General features: G+C 48.9%; 1 protein-coding gene across 1 annotated transcript; it reads left to right on the forward strand.

The window, feature by feature from the left end:
- The first annotated feature begins 3,747 nt into the window (after positions 1-3,747).
- Positions 3,748-4,695, forward strand: OR1AB17 (olfactory receptor family 1 subfamily AB member 17). Its single transcript, NM_001391424.1, has one exon. It carries the CDS (start codon positions 3,748-3,750, stop codon positions 4,693-4,695), a length of 948 nt encoding a protein of 315 aa, NP_001378353.1.
- The last annotated feature ends 10,418 nt before the right edge of the window (positions 4,696-15,113 follow it).

Below are 15,113 nucleotides of genomic sequence, written 5' to 3' on the forward strand. Positions count from 1 at the left end.
GCGTTGTTCAAGGTGCTGAGTCCTCTCTCAGCTTCTACTGAACTAGCAGAATTAAAATCAAAAGCAAAGTCCTAGCCTTCATAATCCTGTCTGAGATTTTTATAGACGCATTAACACTCCTAGAGATTAAGTCTGAGCAATGGTGTAATTGTCCTATTTGTTTGATGAGCTTAATTTTATTAATATTTGTTCCACAGAGCTTCATGAATATACTTTGATCAACTTCTAGGATTCAATCAATTTATTTTTTAACTCTTGTCATCAAGCAAGAAATTTATTTTTATGACATTGAGTAGCAGACCTCCTTACTGTCCCCCCGCCCCGGCACCTCACGAATGACTTGTATTTTGTTGGTTTTCAAATGGCGCGTGACATTTCTTCACTTCTACAATACCTCACTCTTCTATTTCATCGTTTTCTTTGCTTTAAAGTGTTCGATACTTTTTATGTACCAAATTACTGTCAGCTTTAAAAACTGAAACATTGCTTTCTTGTAAAACCAAAGAAAGTATTGACAACCCTGTTAGAATTGCATTTATTAAAGCCAAATATAAATAGGAAAAAAAACCCAAACACAACACTCTTATTTTCTAAATGCTTATCTACTTTCTCACCATTTCTACTGAGGAGAATTTACAGGAGGTGACGTGATTTCCCGGCACTCCTGAGGCTCCAGGCTGTCAGACCGTCCGTCTGGCCCCAAACACTCCACCGGGTTCCACTCTTCCCATCCCCAGCTCTCCCGACACACTGGTTTATTCTCTCCGCGTTTGTCGGATGCATGGCGGCATACACAGAGTGCTGAGAAAAATGTTTAGTGTCTCATCCAGAGATGACTGAACAAAGAGACTGAATGACACAGAATCAAAACACCCAGAAAGTTTTGCCAATTTTGCCTGAAACTCCAGACTTACACTGGAGCTGAACAAAGTCCAAGAAAGTTTTCACGCATTTCGTATTTTTATTGAAATGACATCTTCTAAAATGCCACCAAAGCTTCACAAACATCATTTGACCACGTTTTAGATTCAACAAATTTAATTCCATTATTTGACTTTTTGCAGATTTTATTGACCATGTTGTTCTGAAATAAATCACACATCCTTGTGCGGTCAAGAACAAACCTTAAACTATCTTCCAAGTCTTGAATTTCGCTTTTTAAATAAATTACGGAAACAATTTTAGTGACATCATTGAACCCTCACTAATGATGGTTAACGGTTTACTGACTTGATGTGGTTTTCCACAAAGCTGTTTTCTCTTTTCAGTAGATGGGTTTTGCCACGAGCAGGTTCACGAGTCTAAATGGCAACGTCATGCCCATATCGATCTTACATTTTTTGAAGTTCTACTAATTATTTCTTATCTGAAGGGTGTCAATTACTTTTAACTGTATATTAGAGTGTTTAAAAATTCTTACACTGCTTTCTACATGGTTTCTGTCTGCTTTACCAACATACTTTGACAGAAAACAGTTTTTTCCTGGAAGTTTTTGCTATTCAAATGCTTTTTAGTGTGACACTGAATAATGATGTTCTTTTAATTTTTCCTCATCAACTATCACAAATTTTCTTGATGTGAGCCAAAAACTAACAAAACGTGATTGCCATTCAGATGAAGTATTTAAGTATCAGCATTTCCAACTTTAATGATAGTTAAATGGAGCTTTTTTTTTTTTTAAAGATTTTATTTTTTCCTTTTTCTCCCCAAAGCCCCCCGGTACATAGTTGTGTATTCTTCGTTGTGGGTTCCTCTAGTTGTGGCATGTGGGACGCTGCCTCAGCGTGGTCTGACGAGCAGTGCTATGTCCGCGCCCAGGATTCAAACCGACGAAACACTGGGCCGCCTGCAGCGGAGCGCGCGAACTTAACCACTCAGCCACGGGGCCAGCCCCAGTTAAATGGAGCTTTTGAGCAGCATTTGCATCCAATATTTAATCACCTGTTACCATAAACTACCATATTTTTATTTTTAAAAATGAATTTTTATTCCAAAAATGTAAATTAACTCTTACATTTAACAGTGAGTCGTACACAATAGCGGAACTCTTCCAGGATGCTCTGACCTCTGCAAGTGCCCGGCGTGCCGGCTGGAGTCCACCATGGACACCAGTTCTTCTCTGTTCTCCCTCACATCCAGCAGAGCATGGTTCGTGATATTTAATAGGAACGTTGAAAAGCTGTCCAAGCCTTGTTGCCTTTTCATTATGAATGCTTTCTTCTAATGTTTTATTATAAACTTTTGCTTTTATAATTATCAAAACATTGCACACTTACAACTTACACAAAAATTACAACCACAAACACCAAAGTAAATCTTAACTATTTAAAACCAGAACCAACCTCAAAATTTAAGGGTAATGATAAACTGTTACCTCTCCTATAGCACAGAGCACTTCATAAGCACACAACCACAAGCACACACTGCTCCCAGTGACCGTAGCCAAACTGGCAAAGAGTTACACGAATGTTTCTCAACTGTCACCCCTGTATCAAAGCTCATTGCAGCATTCAACAACGATTAACTTGAAATTATGTTTACATTATAATTTGTATTGTTACTACTCTTTTTTTTAAAAAAGATTTCATTTTTTTCCTTTTTCTCCCCAAAGCCCCCTGGTACATAGTTGTATATTCTTCGTGTGGGTCCTTCTAGTTGTGGCATGTGGGACGCTGCCTCAGCATGGTTTGATGAGCAGTGCGATGTCTGCACCCAGGATTCGAACCAACGAAACACTGGGCTGCCTGCAGCGGAACACGCGAACTTAACCACTCGGCCACGGGGCCAGCCCCTATTGTTACTATTCTTTGGAACTACTATAAGGGTATTTTCCAGCGTTTGCCAAACACTTCCGGATTTCAGCAATGAGACAATCGTACTGGTGCGTACCGGTGGTACCCTAGCCTTGGATTAGCAGCAATAGGTCATGGTTGCTCTTGACATGAAAGGACAGACAATGCTTTTGAGGAGTGTTGAGGTCCAATGGAGCCAGAGAAAGGACACAGGAGCTGGAGGGGTACTTGGGACAAAGAAGGGATTCCTTCAAAGACAGAAGGAATTTTGGAATCCTTGCATCTTAGTCTGGATTCTCCTCAAAGCAGGTTCTGTGTCAAGGACTTGAGTGCAAATAGTTCACTTGAGAGATAATCCCGGGAGACCCAATGGGCATTTGGGGAAGGGAGGTGTGGATAAGAAGCTCCCTGCTCCAGGCAACTGAGGGGTGATCCTTATAGGGACCCCTTGGAGCGCACACCCCAGAACTGCCCCACTCAGGAGTGCTAAGGTCAGGGGATTCACCCAACGAGCCCTGTTCCTCATTGGCCCAAGTTCACTCCCGGGGGTGTCAACTCCCAGTGCTTCCTCTTTACCCTGTGTGCAGGCTGAGCTTCCTCCTGTAGCCAGACAAAGCCTGGGGCATAGAGATGTGGGTGGTGGAGGTGAGAAATGGTCAGCGTACTTGGGAGCTGTGTACCAAGCTGCAGGTGACACCCTGCAGGGGGCCTGTGGGGAATGAATGGTGTGTCCACTGATGGCAATGATGCAGCAAATGAGTGGAGGGATCCTGTTACAGGAGAGAGTGGGAAGAATTGATGAATGTCCGAACTAACCAGAGGAGCTGAGATCCAGGGCGCCATGGGCGCGGGGCGGGGGGGGGGGGGGGGCGGGGAAGGGGGGGAGCGGGGGAGGGGCGGGGTGCTTGGCCAGGACCATGGACAGCTCCTCTGTTTCCTTTCTGATTGACGCAGGATGGCCATGGAAGGGGCAAACCTCACCTGGGTCTCTGAGTTCCTGCTCCTGGGCCTCTCAGAGGACCCCAAACAACAGCAGCTTCTGTTTATACTCTTCCTGAGCGTGTATCTGGTCACAGGGCTGGGGAACCTGCTCATCGTCCTGGTCATCACCAGCGACATCCGACTCCACACTCCCATGTACTTCTTCCTGGCCAACCTGGCCTTCGTGGACATTTGCTTCACCTCCACCACCATCCCCAAGATGCTGGCCAACCACGTGTCAGGACACAAAGGGATCCCTTCTGCAGGCTGCCTGACCCAGATCTTCTTCTTCATCTGGTTTGCTGGCATCGACAGCTTCCTGCTGACTGCCATGGCCTACGATCGCTATGCAGCCATATGTCACCCTCTGCACTATGCCACATCTGTAACACCGCAGCTCTGTGGCCTCCTGGTGGCGGCATCCTGGACTGCAGCCTTCGGGAATGCCTTGACTCACACAGTATTACTGACCCGCCTCTCATTCTGCTCCCACAACCGGGTCCCCCATTTCTTCTGTGACCTCAGCCCTCTGCTGAAGCTGGCCTGCTCCGACATCTTTCTCAACAATGCAATGGTGTACACTGTGGGTGCCCTTTCTGTCATCGCCCCCTTCGTGGGCATCTTGGTCTCCTACACACACATCTTTGCCGCTGTGCTGAGGATCCCATCCACGAGAGGCAAGCGGAAGGCTTTCTCCACCTGTGGCTCTCATCTCTGTGTGGTGTCTCTGTTCTACGGGACGCTCATTGGGGTTTATTTCAGCCCCACGTCCTCCCACACGGCCCAGAAGGACACAGCTGCTGCGGTCATGTACAGTGTGGTCACTCCCATGCTGAACCCCTTCATCTACAGCCTACGCAACAACGACATGAAGAGTGCCTTGGGGGCCCTCATCAGCAAGAGGCCAGTTTTTATTCAGTGACCACAGCACTGGAACTTCTGAGCATCCAAATGCAGTGCCCATCTGTCCTGAATTTCCCTGCGTAGTCTCAATCTTAGATATCTCTTTCGCATCACTTTCGGCTCATTTCTTTATTACTCCACCCTTCCAACAGCTATTTGTTGAGTAGTATTCCATTCTAGGCATGCTTTTAAGGGCTGAGGTCCAGCAGGGAACAAACAAAATCCCTGACCTTGTGGTGCTTATGCTGCAGCCTGAAGAACAATCATAGTTAGAAGGAAGTGCTCCAGAAACCAGAGAGACCAGGATTCAAGTCCCACTGTGGGTTAAGGTTCAGATTAAGCAGTTATAACCAAGAGACACAAATGCAAATGCTCAAAAGTCATAAGATTTTCCAGACTGAATTCTTGGTTTCTTTAGCAGCATAGTACCTTCAAAGAACTTAGCTGGCATCTGGTCTAGTTGCTTCTAGTTAGTTCCGTTCATAGGAACCACATCCAATGTTCTTTCCAAGCCAGAGCTCTTGTGTCTATTTAATTTGCAGTATTCACTTCCTTGAAGCCTACATCTTTGTCACTGTCAGTTAATGGTCATCTGAAACAATAGCCTTGGGTGGAGGCAAGGGCCCTGCCTATACTGTTTTGGGGGACAGGAAGCTCTTCCAATCTTGTGATGTTTCTGACTCTGAAAAGTGGCCAATTCCTGTCTAAGATCAGCTCTTCCTTGTAATTCCTTGCCACCTCATAGTGACGTTCTAGCTCTTCCCATTCACTTCTAGAAACACAGGGTGAGTAGACACGATCTGTCTTCCAGGTTATCACAGTGACAGTATTACCAAATGTCCTTATTTGGCATAGTGAGAGTCACCAGCTTTCCAGCTTGCAATATTTATGTCCTTACCACCAGGTCACTAAGCTAATGAAACTGATTTTCCATTTTTGTGTTGGCAGCACCCCACTTCTTGTATCAACTTCTGTATTACTCAGGATGAAGAGCTTACTTGCTGTAATAGGTTCCTAGGGCTCCCGTAACATACAACAAACCAGGTGGCTTGAATAATGGAAAAGTATTGTCTCAGTTCTGGAGACCAGAAGTACGAAATCAAGGTGTCAGTAGGTTGGTCCCCTCTGAGGCTGGGAGAGAATCTGTTCCATGCCTCTCCCTTAACTTGTGGTGGTTTGCTGGTCATCTCTGGTGTCCCTTGACTTGTAGATGTCTGCCTTCATCTTTCAAGGCATCCTCCCTGTGTGCATGTCTATCTCCAAATGTCCCCTTTCTATAAGGACACCTGCTATCTTGGATTAGGAGCCCACCCTACTCCAGTATGGCCTCGTCTTAACTATTATATACAAAACAGTCCTATTTCCAAATAAGGTCACATTCTGAAATACTGGGGGGTAGGACTTCAACATATAAATTTGGGGAGAGGACATAATTCAACCTATAATATTTGCTTTAAAAAAAGACTAAAAGAGTTATGGCTCAAGCAAGATAGAGGTTCATTTCTCTCTCATATAACAGAGTCTAGGTCAGTGGACGACTCTGCTCCTTTCCGTCGTTCAGAGACTCAGACCCATTATGTCTTATTTCTTGCCCATTTCCCAGGGCATTAGTCTTGTCTATAAGATTGAAGCTGCGAACTCTAGATTACAAAAATAAATAGTAACAGAGCACAGGGGAGGCAAGCCCACGATCTTGAAGCCCCACATACTTCTCACATTCCACACTGGGTTTTGCCTAGCGGCAAGAGAGGCTGGGAAGTGTGGTGTAGGTGGTCAGCCATGTGGCCAGGCTGCGATTCTATCATTACAGAAGAAGGAAAGAGTAGATTTTTGTGGAAAGCCAGAAGTCCACCTTCCATCCTTCAAACCACCAAATACATGGAAGCATGCTTCTTCCCACCCATAGAATCCACTGACAGCCCGCCCTGAAGAAGGCAACCTGAAGTCCTGTCCAGCGGATGCATTTAGAGTCCAAAATCTCTGGGTGATGCAGTCTTCTTCATCAGGATGGAATGTTTCCCCCATGATCCAATAATTTGTGAACTAAAAGTCCATTTATCTGGCCATCCCCTCACCCAATGTACAATATAAGACCAGCTGCTAGTCCATAATAAGGATCAAATCTCGTGGGGCAGGATTTCTTTAAAAGTTCCCTGCTATGAAGTGGAATAAATTCATTGGCTCTCTGGGCGAGACTCCATTGCCTGCTCCTCCCTCTGGAGCAGCTCTTCCTTGTCCATTTCCCCTCCGTGGCCACATTTGAACTGAACAGCGGGGGAGATGCCCTTCTTGGGACTTCTGCTGCGCAAATCGGGCCATCAGACACTGATTCCTCTGGTGCAAATTAGGAAGTTGGGTATGGCTTTGAGGCTCAAACAGGCAGGGGCTGGGGTCTTGGTTTCAGAATGATTCTCCAGAAAACTTAGTAGGCTATTTGCTTTGAGTCAGTAACCACACCCAAAGTTCCTTCGTGGACTGGCTTTACTTTTCTTGATTTACTCAGGTCTCCCTATCATGTTAATGGTGGCTACCTGAGGTCATTTGAAACAAAGGTCTTGGGTGGGAAGGTGTGTTGGTCCCAGCCTATTGATAGTGATATTTCTCCTGGGAACACCTGAGTCACTCACCTTGTGAGTAGTACGAACTCACAAATAGTTGGTACCACTTGTGGCAGCCCCCACAGACACTTCCCCCACCAGAGCCAATGTTGCGGGTGGTTGGCCCTCGTTCTTCTTCTTATTCTTATGATGATGGCAGGATGCATTTCAGCAGCACCATCAGGGAGCTTTGAGGAACAAGGTTTATTGCTCCAAGTCCTGGAGGGTCACGGCAAGCCTGAGGGCCACACAGCGATGCGGATGTCAAAGAGAGGGAAGGAGCGTGGACCTGGATCTCTGACTTTATTGAGGCCCAAGGGTGAGGTGCCTGGGTTTCAAGGGTTCTCTCTTCAGTGGCCAGTGTAAAGCCTAAGAGGGAGAATTAGGAAGCAGAGATCCCCAGGCGGTCAGTGACCCAGGTCACCCAGGGCTTCCTGACGGAGGGAACGTCTCGCGCGGGGGCAGCCAGGCTCCTTACCTGATTGTTTTGTCAGCAGCTGTGTTATACAGCTGGCAATATGTTTATTCAAGACGATATCTTTTGAAATGGATGCCTCGGCACCAAGAGCTTAGGATCAGCCTCTTACGCTATGGAGGGCAATGGCCCTACTAACCACTATCTGAGAGACGAGCATCGGCCGGCTTCTGCGACTCTGAGAACTCTCCTCTGTGGACTTCTCTCTCTCGGCCAACACTTGAAAGAACGCCTGCTCGCTCTCTTGTAACACTTTGCAAAAAGCAGCCAGGAGCAACAACTCGCGAAGATGTTCTTGCTCCTTCTGATTGCTTCGTCTAGAGATGCAGACTCGAAAGCTACTTGAACTGTCTCCCAGGTTCTCAAAGATTAAGCCAATTGTAAGGGAGACGGAGAAGGTGACAGGGCTGCCAGGTCCTAATTCTGTCTGCTACACAAGATGGGGGAGAAGAAACTGGTGCAGTGCTAGCATCCTCCAAAACAGGCTTCGCTGTTTTCTTCCGTGTGGCCTTGTGCAAGTCATTTCCCCCCTCTCATATGTAAAACAAAGGCTAGAGGACCTGGAGCACAGGGCTGTTAGGAGGATTAAATGAGATAATGAGGTGCATGCTTGACTGGCAAGCAAGAGGATTTTAGTTATTAAATGGATACATGTATTTTTTTAAATGTGTATCAGGAGAAAACACAACTAGTACCTCAAGCACACTAGGATGAGGCCAAAGAAGTTATTTGAGATTTGTTTTTAATAAAAACAATCCCACAGCATTTATCATCATCTGGTAATAACATAAGGGTAATCAAAACAACAGGAGCAAACATTTTAGAATTACATTCCCAACAGGACACCCAGAAAGAACCACCCATGTTGCCTTCTCAACAATGCCTCACTTCATCGAGCATTTCCCACTGGAGACGCTTTGGAGCAAAGTAAGAGCATCTCCTTTTAGCAGATTCGACCGAGTGGTTTTCCTGACTTGGTTTTAGAATGACTGTCTTCTGCTTCATCTAATGCAAGGTTCGTATACTCCTCAGAACCAACGTCCAGCGCCACATCTGCACATTCACTTGCTCATGAAGCCACACCTGAATCGAGATCTCTCCCGCAAGTGTCTGAAGACGAGGATGATGGGCTGCGCGTCACCTGCTGCGCGTCTTGGCCCTGACCACAGTGGGAGCTCACGAAGACCACTCTAACCTACCTGAGATGTTTTTCAATGCTGGATTTAAAGGAAAAACATCAAGTAAATGACGGTACCTTTGGTACACAGACATGGCCTTGGCAGATGCTGCTGATAGCCCCTCCCCATGTTCCTTCAACCTGCCCACAGTCCACCCACAGACAGGTCCCATTACACACCAACCACTTCCAACGCGGGGTGTTCTTGGCCCAGTGTGGAGCAGACCAGAAGTGCCCGGGTGTTAATGCCCAGAAGATAACCATCAACCGATGAGGGTCAAGCATTGGTGGGCATCTGCCCCCAGCCTCCTGACCCTCAGCCGGATGACTCTAGGTGTCTTCAGAGCAGAAGTCAGAAGTCACTCAGAAGATCCCAAGGGGAACAGAGACTCGGGTGCCCATAGCTGTAGCCCACTCATGGATGTGCCTCCCCTCCCTGGCTCCTTTCCCCACTCTCTCTCCTGGATTCCTGGGACTGCCTCCCACAAATCCTTGTTTGGGGGCCTACTTTTGGGGAAACCCAAAGTAAGACATGGACAAAAGGTAGAGGTGATATGAGAATGACTGCATTTTGCAAACCCTGAGGTAGAGCGTGTAAAATAGTTACTCAGCGCTGGCGTACGCGAACTCATGAATGACTGTGCTGTCTAACGTCTGCATATGTTACTCTCCGTCCTAGGAACCATCCTCGAGTTTGTCTATGAGTCACACATGTCATTATGCTCTGCATTTAGCCATTCTCAATTGAATTCTAGAATATTTTACAGTAGACGTAAGAAAGTAATAGAACCAACTTACTTGAAGTATTTTGAACCAATGTTGTTATTCCATATATCAATCAATTTTTAGCATTTCTGCTACCTTTGGGATGATGATAGCTTAACTTTAAGAAAGTGACTGTTTTCTCTGACGTCTGCTTTCATTATCATTGCACAATTTTTAACAAAAAAAAAATGGTACACAACAAATGCCGTTAGTTATTGTTGCTGTTGTTACTTTTTTTTATTGTGGTAAAATACACAAAGCATGAAATTAACCATCCTACCCATTTTTAAGTGTGCAGTTCAGTGGCCTTGAGTGCATTCACAGTGTTGCACAACCATCACCATCGTCCGTCTCCAGATCTTTTTATCCTGAAAAACAGGAACTCTGTCCCCATTGAGCACGAACTCCCCATCCCCCTTCCCCAGCCCCTGGCACCCACCATTCTACTGTCTGTCTCTCTGAATCTAACTATTCTAGGGACCACAGATGAGCGGGATCAGGCAATAGCTGTCCTTTTGTGTCACGTGTCAGAGTTTCATTCCTTTCTAAAGTTGAATGCTAGTCCTTTACGGATGGACCACATTGTGTTTATCCATCATCCATCGATAGGTTCTTGGGTTGTTCCACCTTTGGCCTCTTGTGAATAGTGCTACTATCAACACGCGCATGCAATGTTATTGTTACTTTGTATTACTATTATTATTCATTCAAAGTCACAGAAATTCCAATATGCCAATGTTCAAACTCAGGGTGTTTTAGGAACCATTTCCATATAATTTGGGAGTATAGAGGGATTGCTCATAAAAATCAACTCCCTAAGCCAAAGGCATCTTCTGCTCGATACCCAAGACGTTGGTCCTTCTCAAAAGGAGTAGTTCTCAACAAGAAGGTTGACTTAGCCCACTCCCCCAGGGGACATTTGACAATGTATGGAGATATTTTTGGTTGTCATGACTGGAGGTGGGGTGCCAATGGCATCTAGTGGGTAGAGGCCAGGGATGCTGCTAAGATCCTACAGTGAACGGGACAGCTTCATACTATAAAGAACGATCCGGCCCCCAAATGTCAATAATGCCAAGATTGAGAAATCAGCCTCAAAAGGATGGCATGCTTTAACTCTTCACCACTTGACTCTGCACCAGGTCAGAAAGGCAGGAGCTGAGGTGGGACCTAAATAAGCTAAATCTAGGGTCCCAGGTAAGACACCTTGGTGACAGGTGGCTTCACAGAGAGAACAAAGAGGTATCAAGAACTGTGAAAGGTCTGGGATTTTAGCCTCCCTGCAAGCTTCCAATTTAAACCTGCCACAGTTTCACGGATGCTGGCAGAAGACACGAGACTCCAGGATCAGAGACAAAGGACTTTATCGCTCACAGTGCAGCAGGCAGCACGAACTTCGCGTTTTTGCTGGTTCCTCCCAAGTCCTATGGGGATGATGCAGGTGAACTCAGATGGGTGCTGGATGCACACTCGGTTTACATCACAGCTGAGGAACTCCAAGCTTAGAAATCCTAGTTTTTTCCTATCTCAGAAGGAGGCGTTATCTTTACTATGTGGACAGCAAACAAACCTGCCCTCTGCTCCCCAAGAAGAAACTCTCTCTACCTTCCAAGCCTGTTTGCTGTACAAACATCCTTGAAAAGATATCCAGAACAAAAGTTGTGCACGTCCCTGCTTGTGAGCTGTACAAAAATGCCAGAGACTCAGGGAGGCTTGTCTCCCTACAGCAGTAGCACTGACGCCAGTGGGTGGTGGCTGTCATCTGTGAAGGTACTTCAGGCTGCAGGTCAAGCACAGAAGGCTGTTCAGGGTATAGTGTAGTGGTTCAGTGTGTAGACTCAGGAGTCAGGCACCCTGGGTTCAAATCCTGCTTCTGTCTCTATTTAACTGTCCCCTTGACCTCTCTGTGCTCCAGTTTCTCCTGCTGTAAAATGAGCAAAATAACCCTATCTCATTATTATTGTAAAGTTTAATGTATGAGTTTCTATATGCAGGGGCAGCGCGGGAAGAATGAGGCCACGCCAGTGTTAACTGTCGTTATTGTTAATTATCATGATGCAGCGAAGCTTGGGGTCGTGCCTGCTTTTCTGCATTTGTGGGCAAGCCCTGTAACCCACACAGTTCTCTCAGAGTCTGTCTCAGACATTTCTGGCAGAACACGGGGCCTTTGCTCCCTCCTTCCCACACTGAGTTAAAAAACGGGTCAGCAAGGGCTGGAGGGCTGGTGGTTTCAGAATCCGGGGCGTCAGACAGACTCGGGTTTAGATCCTGGCTTTGCCACGTGCCAGCTGTAGGGCCATGGCGAGCAGCCTCCCTGGCGGCCTCCGAGGCCGCGCTGCACAAGGCTCTGAGTGAAGGGCCAGTGGGCCTCCCCCATCGCCCCAAGGGACCCGCTCAGCACACGCTCTGCCTCATCCTCAGCCAGCGCCATTTTGATTGTCATCCTTGTCGTATTACTATTCAGCAAACACTTCTGCCTAAGGCGCCAGCCCAGAACATCTTTGCTCGTCTCCTCCAGCGCTCGGGAGCTCCCTCTGCCCCTCAGCCTCTGCACACCTCACACTCGGGGGCCCTCTCCCCTGCTGTCTGATCCCGCGGCCTCATAGCCCGCCACACTCCCCCTGCCCCGTCTCTGCACTCAAGTCCCTCCCCGCCGTGGTCTTCACATACGCAGCACCCATCTCCACCAACCCCACCCCACTCTTCAGTCCTCCCTCAGACCTTGCCTCAATTGTCCCCTCCCCAGGGCAGCCTTCCCTGACTTCCACCCAAGACTAATCAAGTCCCTGTGTTACTATTCCATTGGTTTTGGGGTGGGCTTTTTTTTTTTTTTTTTTGGTGAAAAGATTGTCCCTGAGCTAACCTCTGTGCCCATCTTCCTCTATTTTGTATATGGGATGCTGCCACAGTGTGGCTTGATGAGCCGTGTGTAGGTCCGCGCCCAGGATCGGAACTGCAACCCCAGGCCCCCAAAGCAGAGCATGTGAACTTAACCCCTGTGCCACCAGGCCGGCCCCCTTTAACATTTTCACTTGACACTCTGGGGGCCTGCCGGGTCCCCTCAGCTCCCACTGTTCCCCGCCCCCACCCAGGGTTTCCTTCTTCCAGCAACTGCATCTCTGGGGGGAAGGGGGCTCTCTCCACCGCTGAAGCTGCCGTCGCCCATGCAAAGGCAGACCAGGAATGCTGGGGATCAACACCCCCAGAGCAGCCTTCATCCAAGAGGACTGGAATTGGCGGATAAACACCCCAGCTCCCCCACCCCGCTCGGGAAACTCTGCCGAGAGCGCTCTCGACTGCCCGCAGAGGCTGCGGGCGGGACTGCGCCTAGTTGTCCGAGCGTAACCGCTTTATCACCGAGCCCCCCGTCGCGCCTCCGGCGCTTCCCTGTCTCGCTCCCCAGCCCCTTCCCGCGTCTCCTTGGGTTACCTCCCAAATAAATTCCTCGCTCTCGAATTTCTGTCTCAGGATCTGCTTCTGGGGGAGCCCAACCTAAGGCAGCAGTCTCGCTGTCGTGATGAGTTCCGTGAGTGTTTGCAGGCATCGGTCCCTCTCCGCCGGGCTGCATGGTGTCCGCCACCGTGCCTCCAAAGCCCGCACAGAGTCTGGCACGTGGTGGATGCTCGATAGACGACCCTGAGTCTCATGGCTGAGGTGGTCAGGCTGGCAACGGGGAGCCCTGCCCCTACTCCCATCCTCAGAAGCCCCCGGCTGGAAAGCTGCAGGGCAGGGGCGAGCTCTCTTCTTCTGAGCTGTAAAGGCCAGCCTCCACCTGCCTGGTGCCCCAGGCCACACAGCCTGGACAGCTGGGTCAGAGCCCCCAGGAGCCAGGACCCCGCATGACCCTTCCAGCCTTGGGAGGACTCCTTGGGTGTCCCTGGGGCAGATACACAGAGAGGGCGTAACTCCAGTCCTAAGGCTGCAGGGCCGGGGGCACAGCTGGGATCGAACGCCATGCCCAGCCCCCTCCTGCCCTCCCTGGCATCAGATCTTCCGGGAGCTCCCTGAGCAAGAGGCTGTTCCAGGGACAAGGGTCTACCCTACAAGGCCGCAGAGCAAGCTGGCATCTCCTGGGGGAGGATCTCTTCCCAGAGCCAGTGGTGACAGGAATTAGCCACAGCACCTGTGGTGAGGCTGGCCCCAGGGTCTCCTGGGGGAAGAGTGTGGGACTGGAAGGAGCTTCCCTCCGATGACTCAGCCTGAGCCAGCCAGGGGACGGCAGTGCCAGGCAGGAGGACATGGCGGGGGTCCCAGGACGTCTCTCCAGCTCAGTCCTAGGGTCAGCTGGAGCGGGTTCCAGCTCTGCCGATCACAAGCTGGGTGGATCTGGGTGGGCCACTCTGGACTCCAGCCTCCTCCTCTATAAAATGAACATAAACAGTCCCCTGCCTGTTAGGTGCAGGGGGGCTGAAGTGGGAGGTGGCAGGTCGAGCATGGCACTGTGCGTGGCGCGTGGCGAGCGCTCCGAGAACACGGTTCCACTGTCTATCTTGTGTCCTTTCACTGCCGTCGACATTCCTAGAGATGCAAGCATGATGATCCACTTTCCTCATAAGAGGAAACAGAGCCTGCACAGCCAGGACTCGAGGAAGGGATGGGGCAGGGGAGGGGGTAGAGAACCGAGTTGGGGAGGGATCTGGGTGAGGCTCCCTCGCCTACTGAACTTGGGGAGAAACCAACATACTTAGAGCATGAGAGAGGTTCCAGAACGTTCTGTTTGCTACTGTTTTGGCCCCCATGCCGATGAGGGGGGAGTTCTCACCATGACAAAGACAAGGAAGCTAGCTTATGGGTGAGGGAAGGGCTCGGGACAGTGCAGACAGGAGCTGAGAACTCTATGTCTTGGCCCGACCCCCACACTCCCCAGCAGCACTGGCCACTGCCCAGTCTCTCTCTTTATATCACTCCCTCTACTGCCCAGGGCAGGAAAAAAGAAGCCTCACTACCTCTACTCCATCCCACATAGAAGTCTTGATGCTGGGCTGGGGGTCAGGGCTCTGTCTAGGAGTCCAGGAGGGGTTCCTGGAAGAGGAGCCATCTGATCTGGGCTTTGAAGGATGAAGAGAAACTTCCTAGTTAGAGAAATCGTGTGTGTGAGAGAGAGAGTATGAGTGTATAGGAGGAGGTGTTCATTTTAATTAACAAGGATTTTCTGATCTTCTGGGGACCAGGCAGTCAGGAGGCCACAGACAAGACTGAGGCACAAGCCTGCCCCAAAGCAGCCCACAGCCCAAAACGGACAATCAAATAATAGCAATAACAGTAGCAGCTCCCACATTCTGAGCACATGCTACTGGGGTTCAGCACGTGAGAGGCACTCTGTGTTTGTCGACTGAATGAACGCGTAAATGAATCTTTCCGAAGGCAGCAAATCCTGCCCAGATTCCTGGAGATGAGAGGGAAGGCGCACAGGCCGAGGGGGC

Source organism: Equus caballus, chromosome 21, assembly GCF_041296265.1.
Source record: "Equus caballus isolate H_3958 breed thoroughbred chromosome 21, TB-T2T, whole genome shotgun sequence".
NCBI lineage: Eukaryota > Metazoa > Chordata > Mammalia > Perissodactyla > Equidae > Equus > Equus caballus.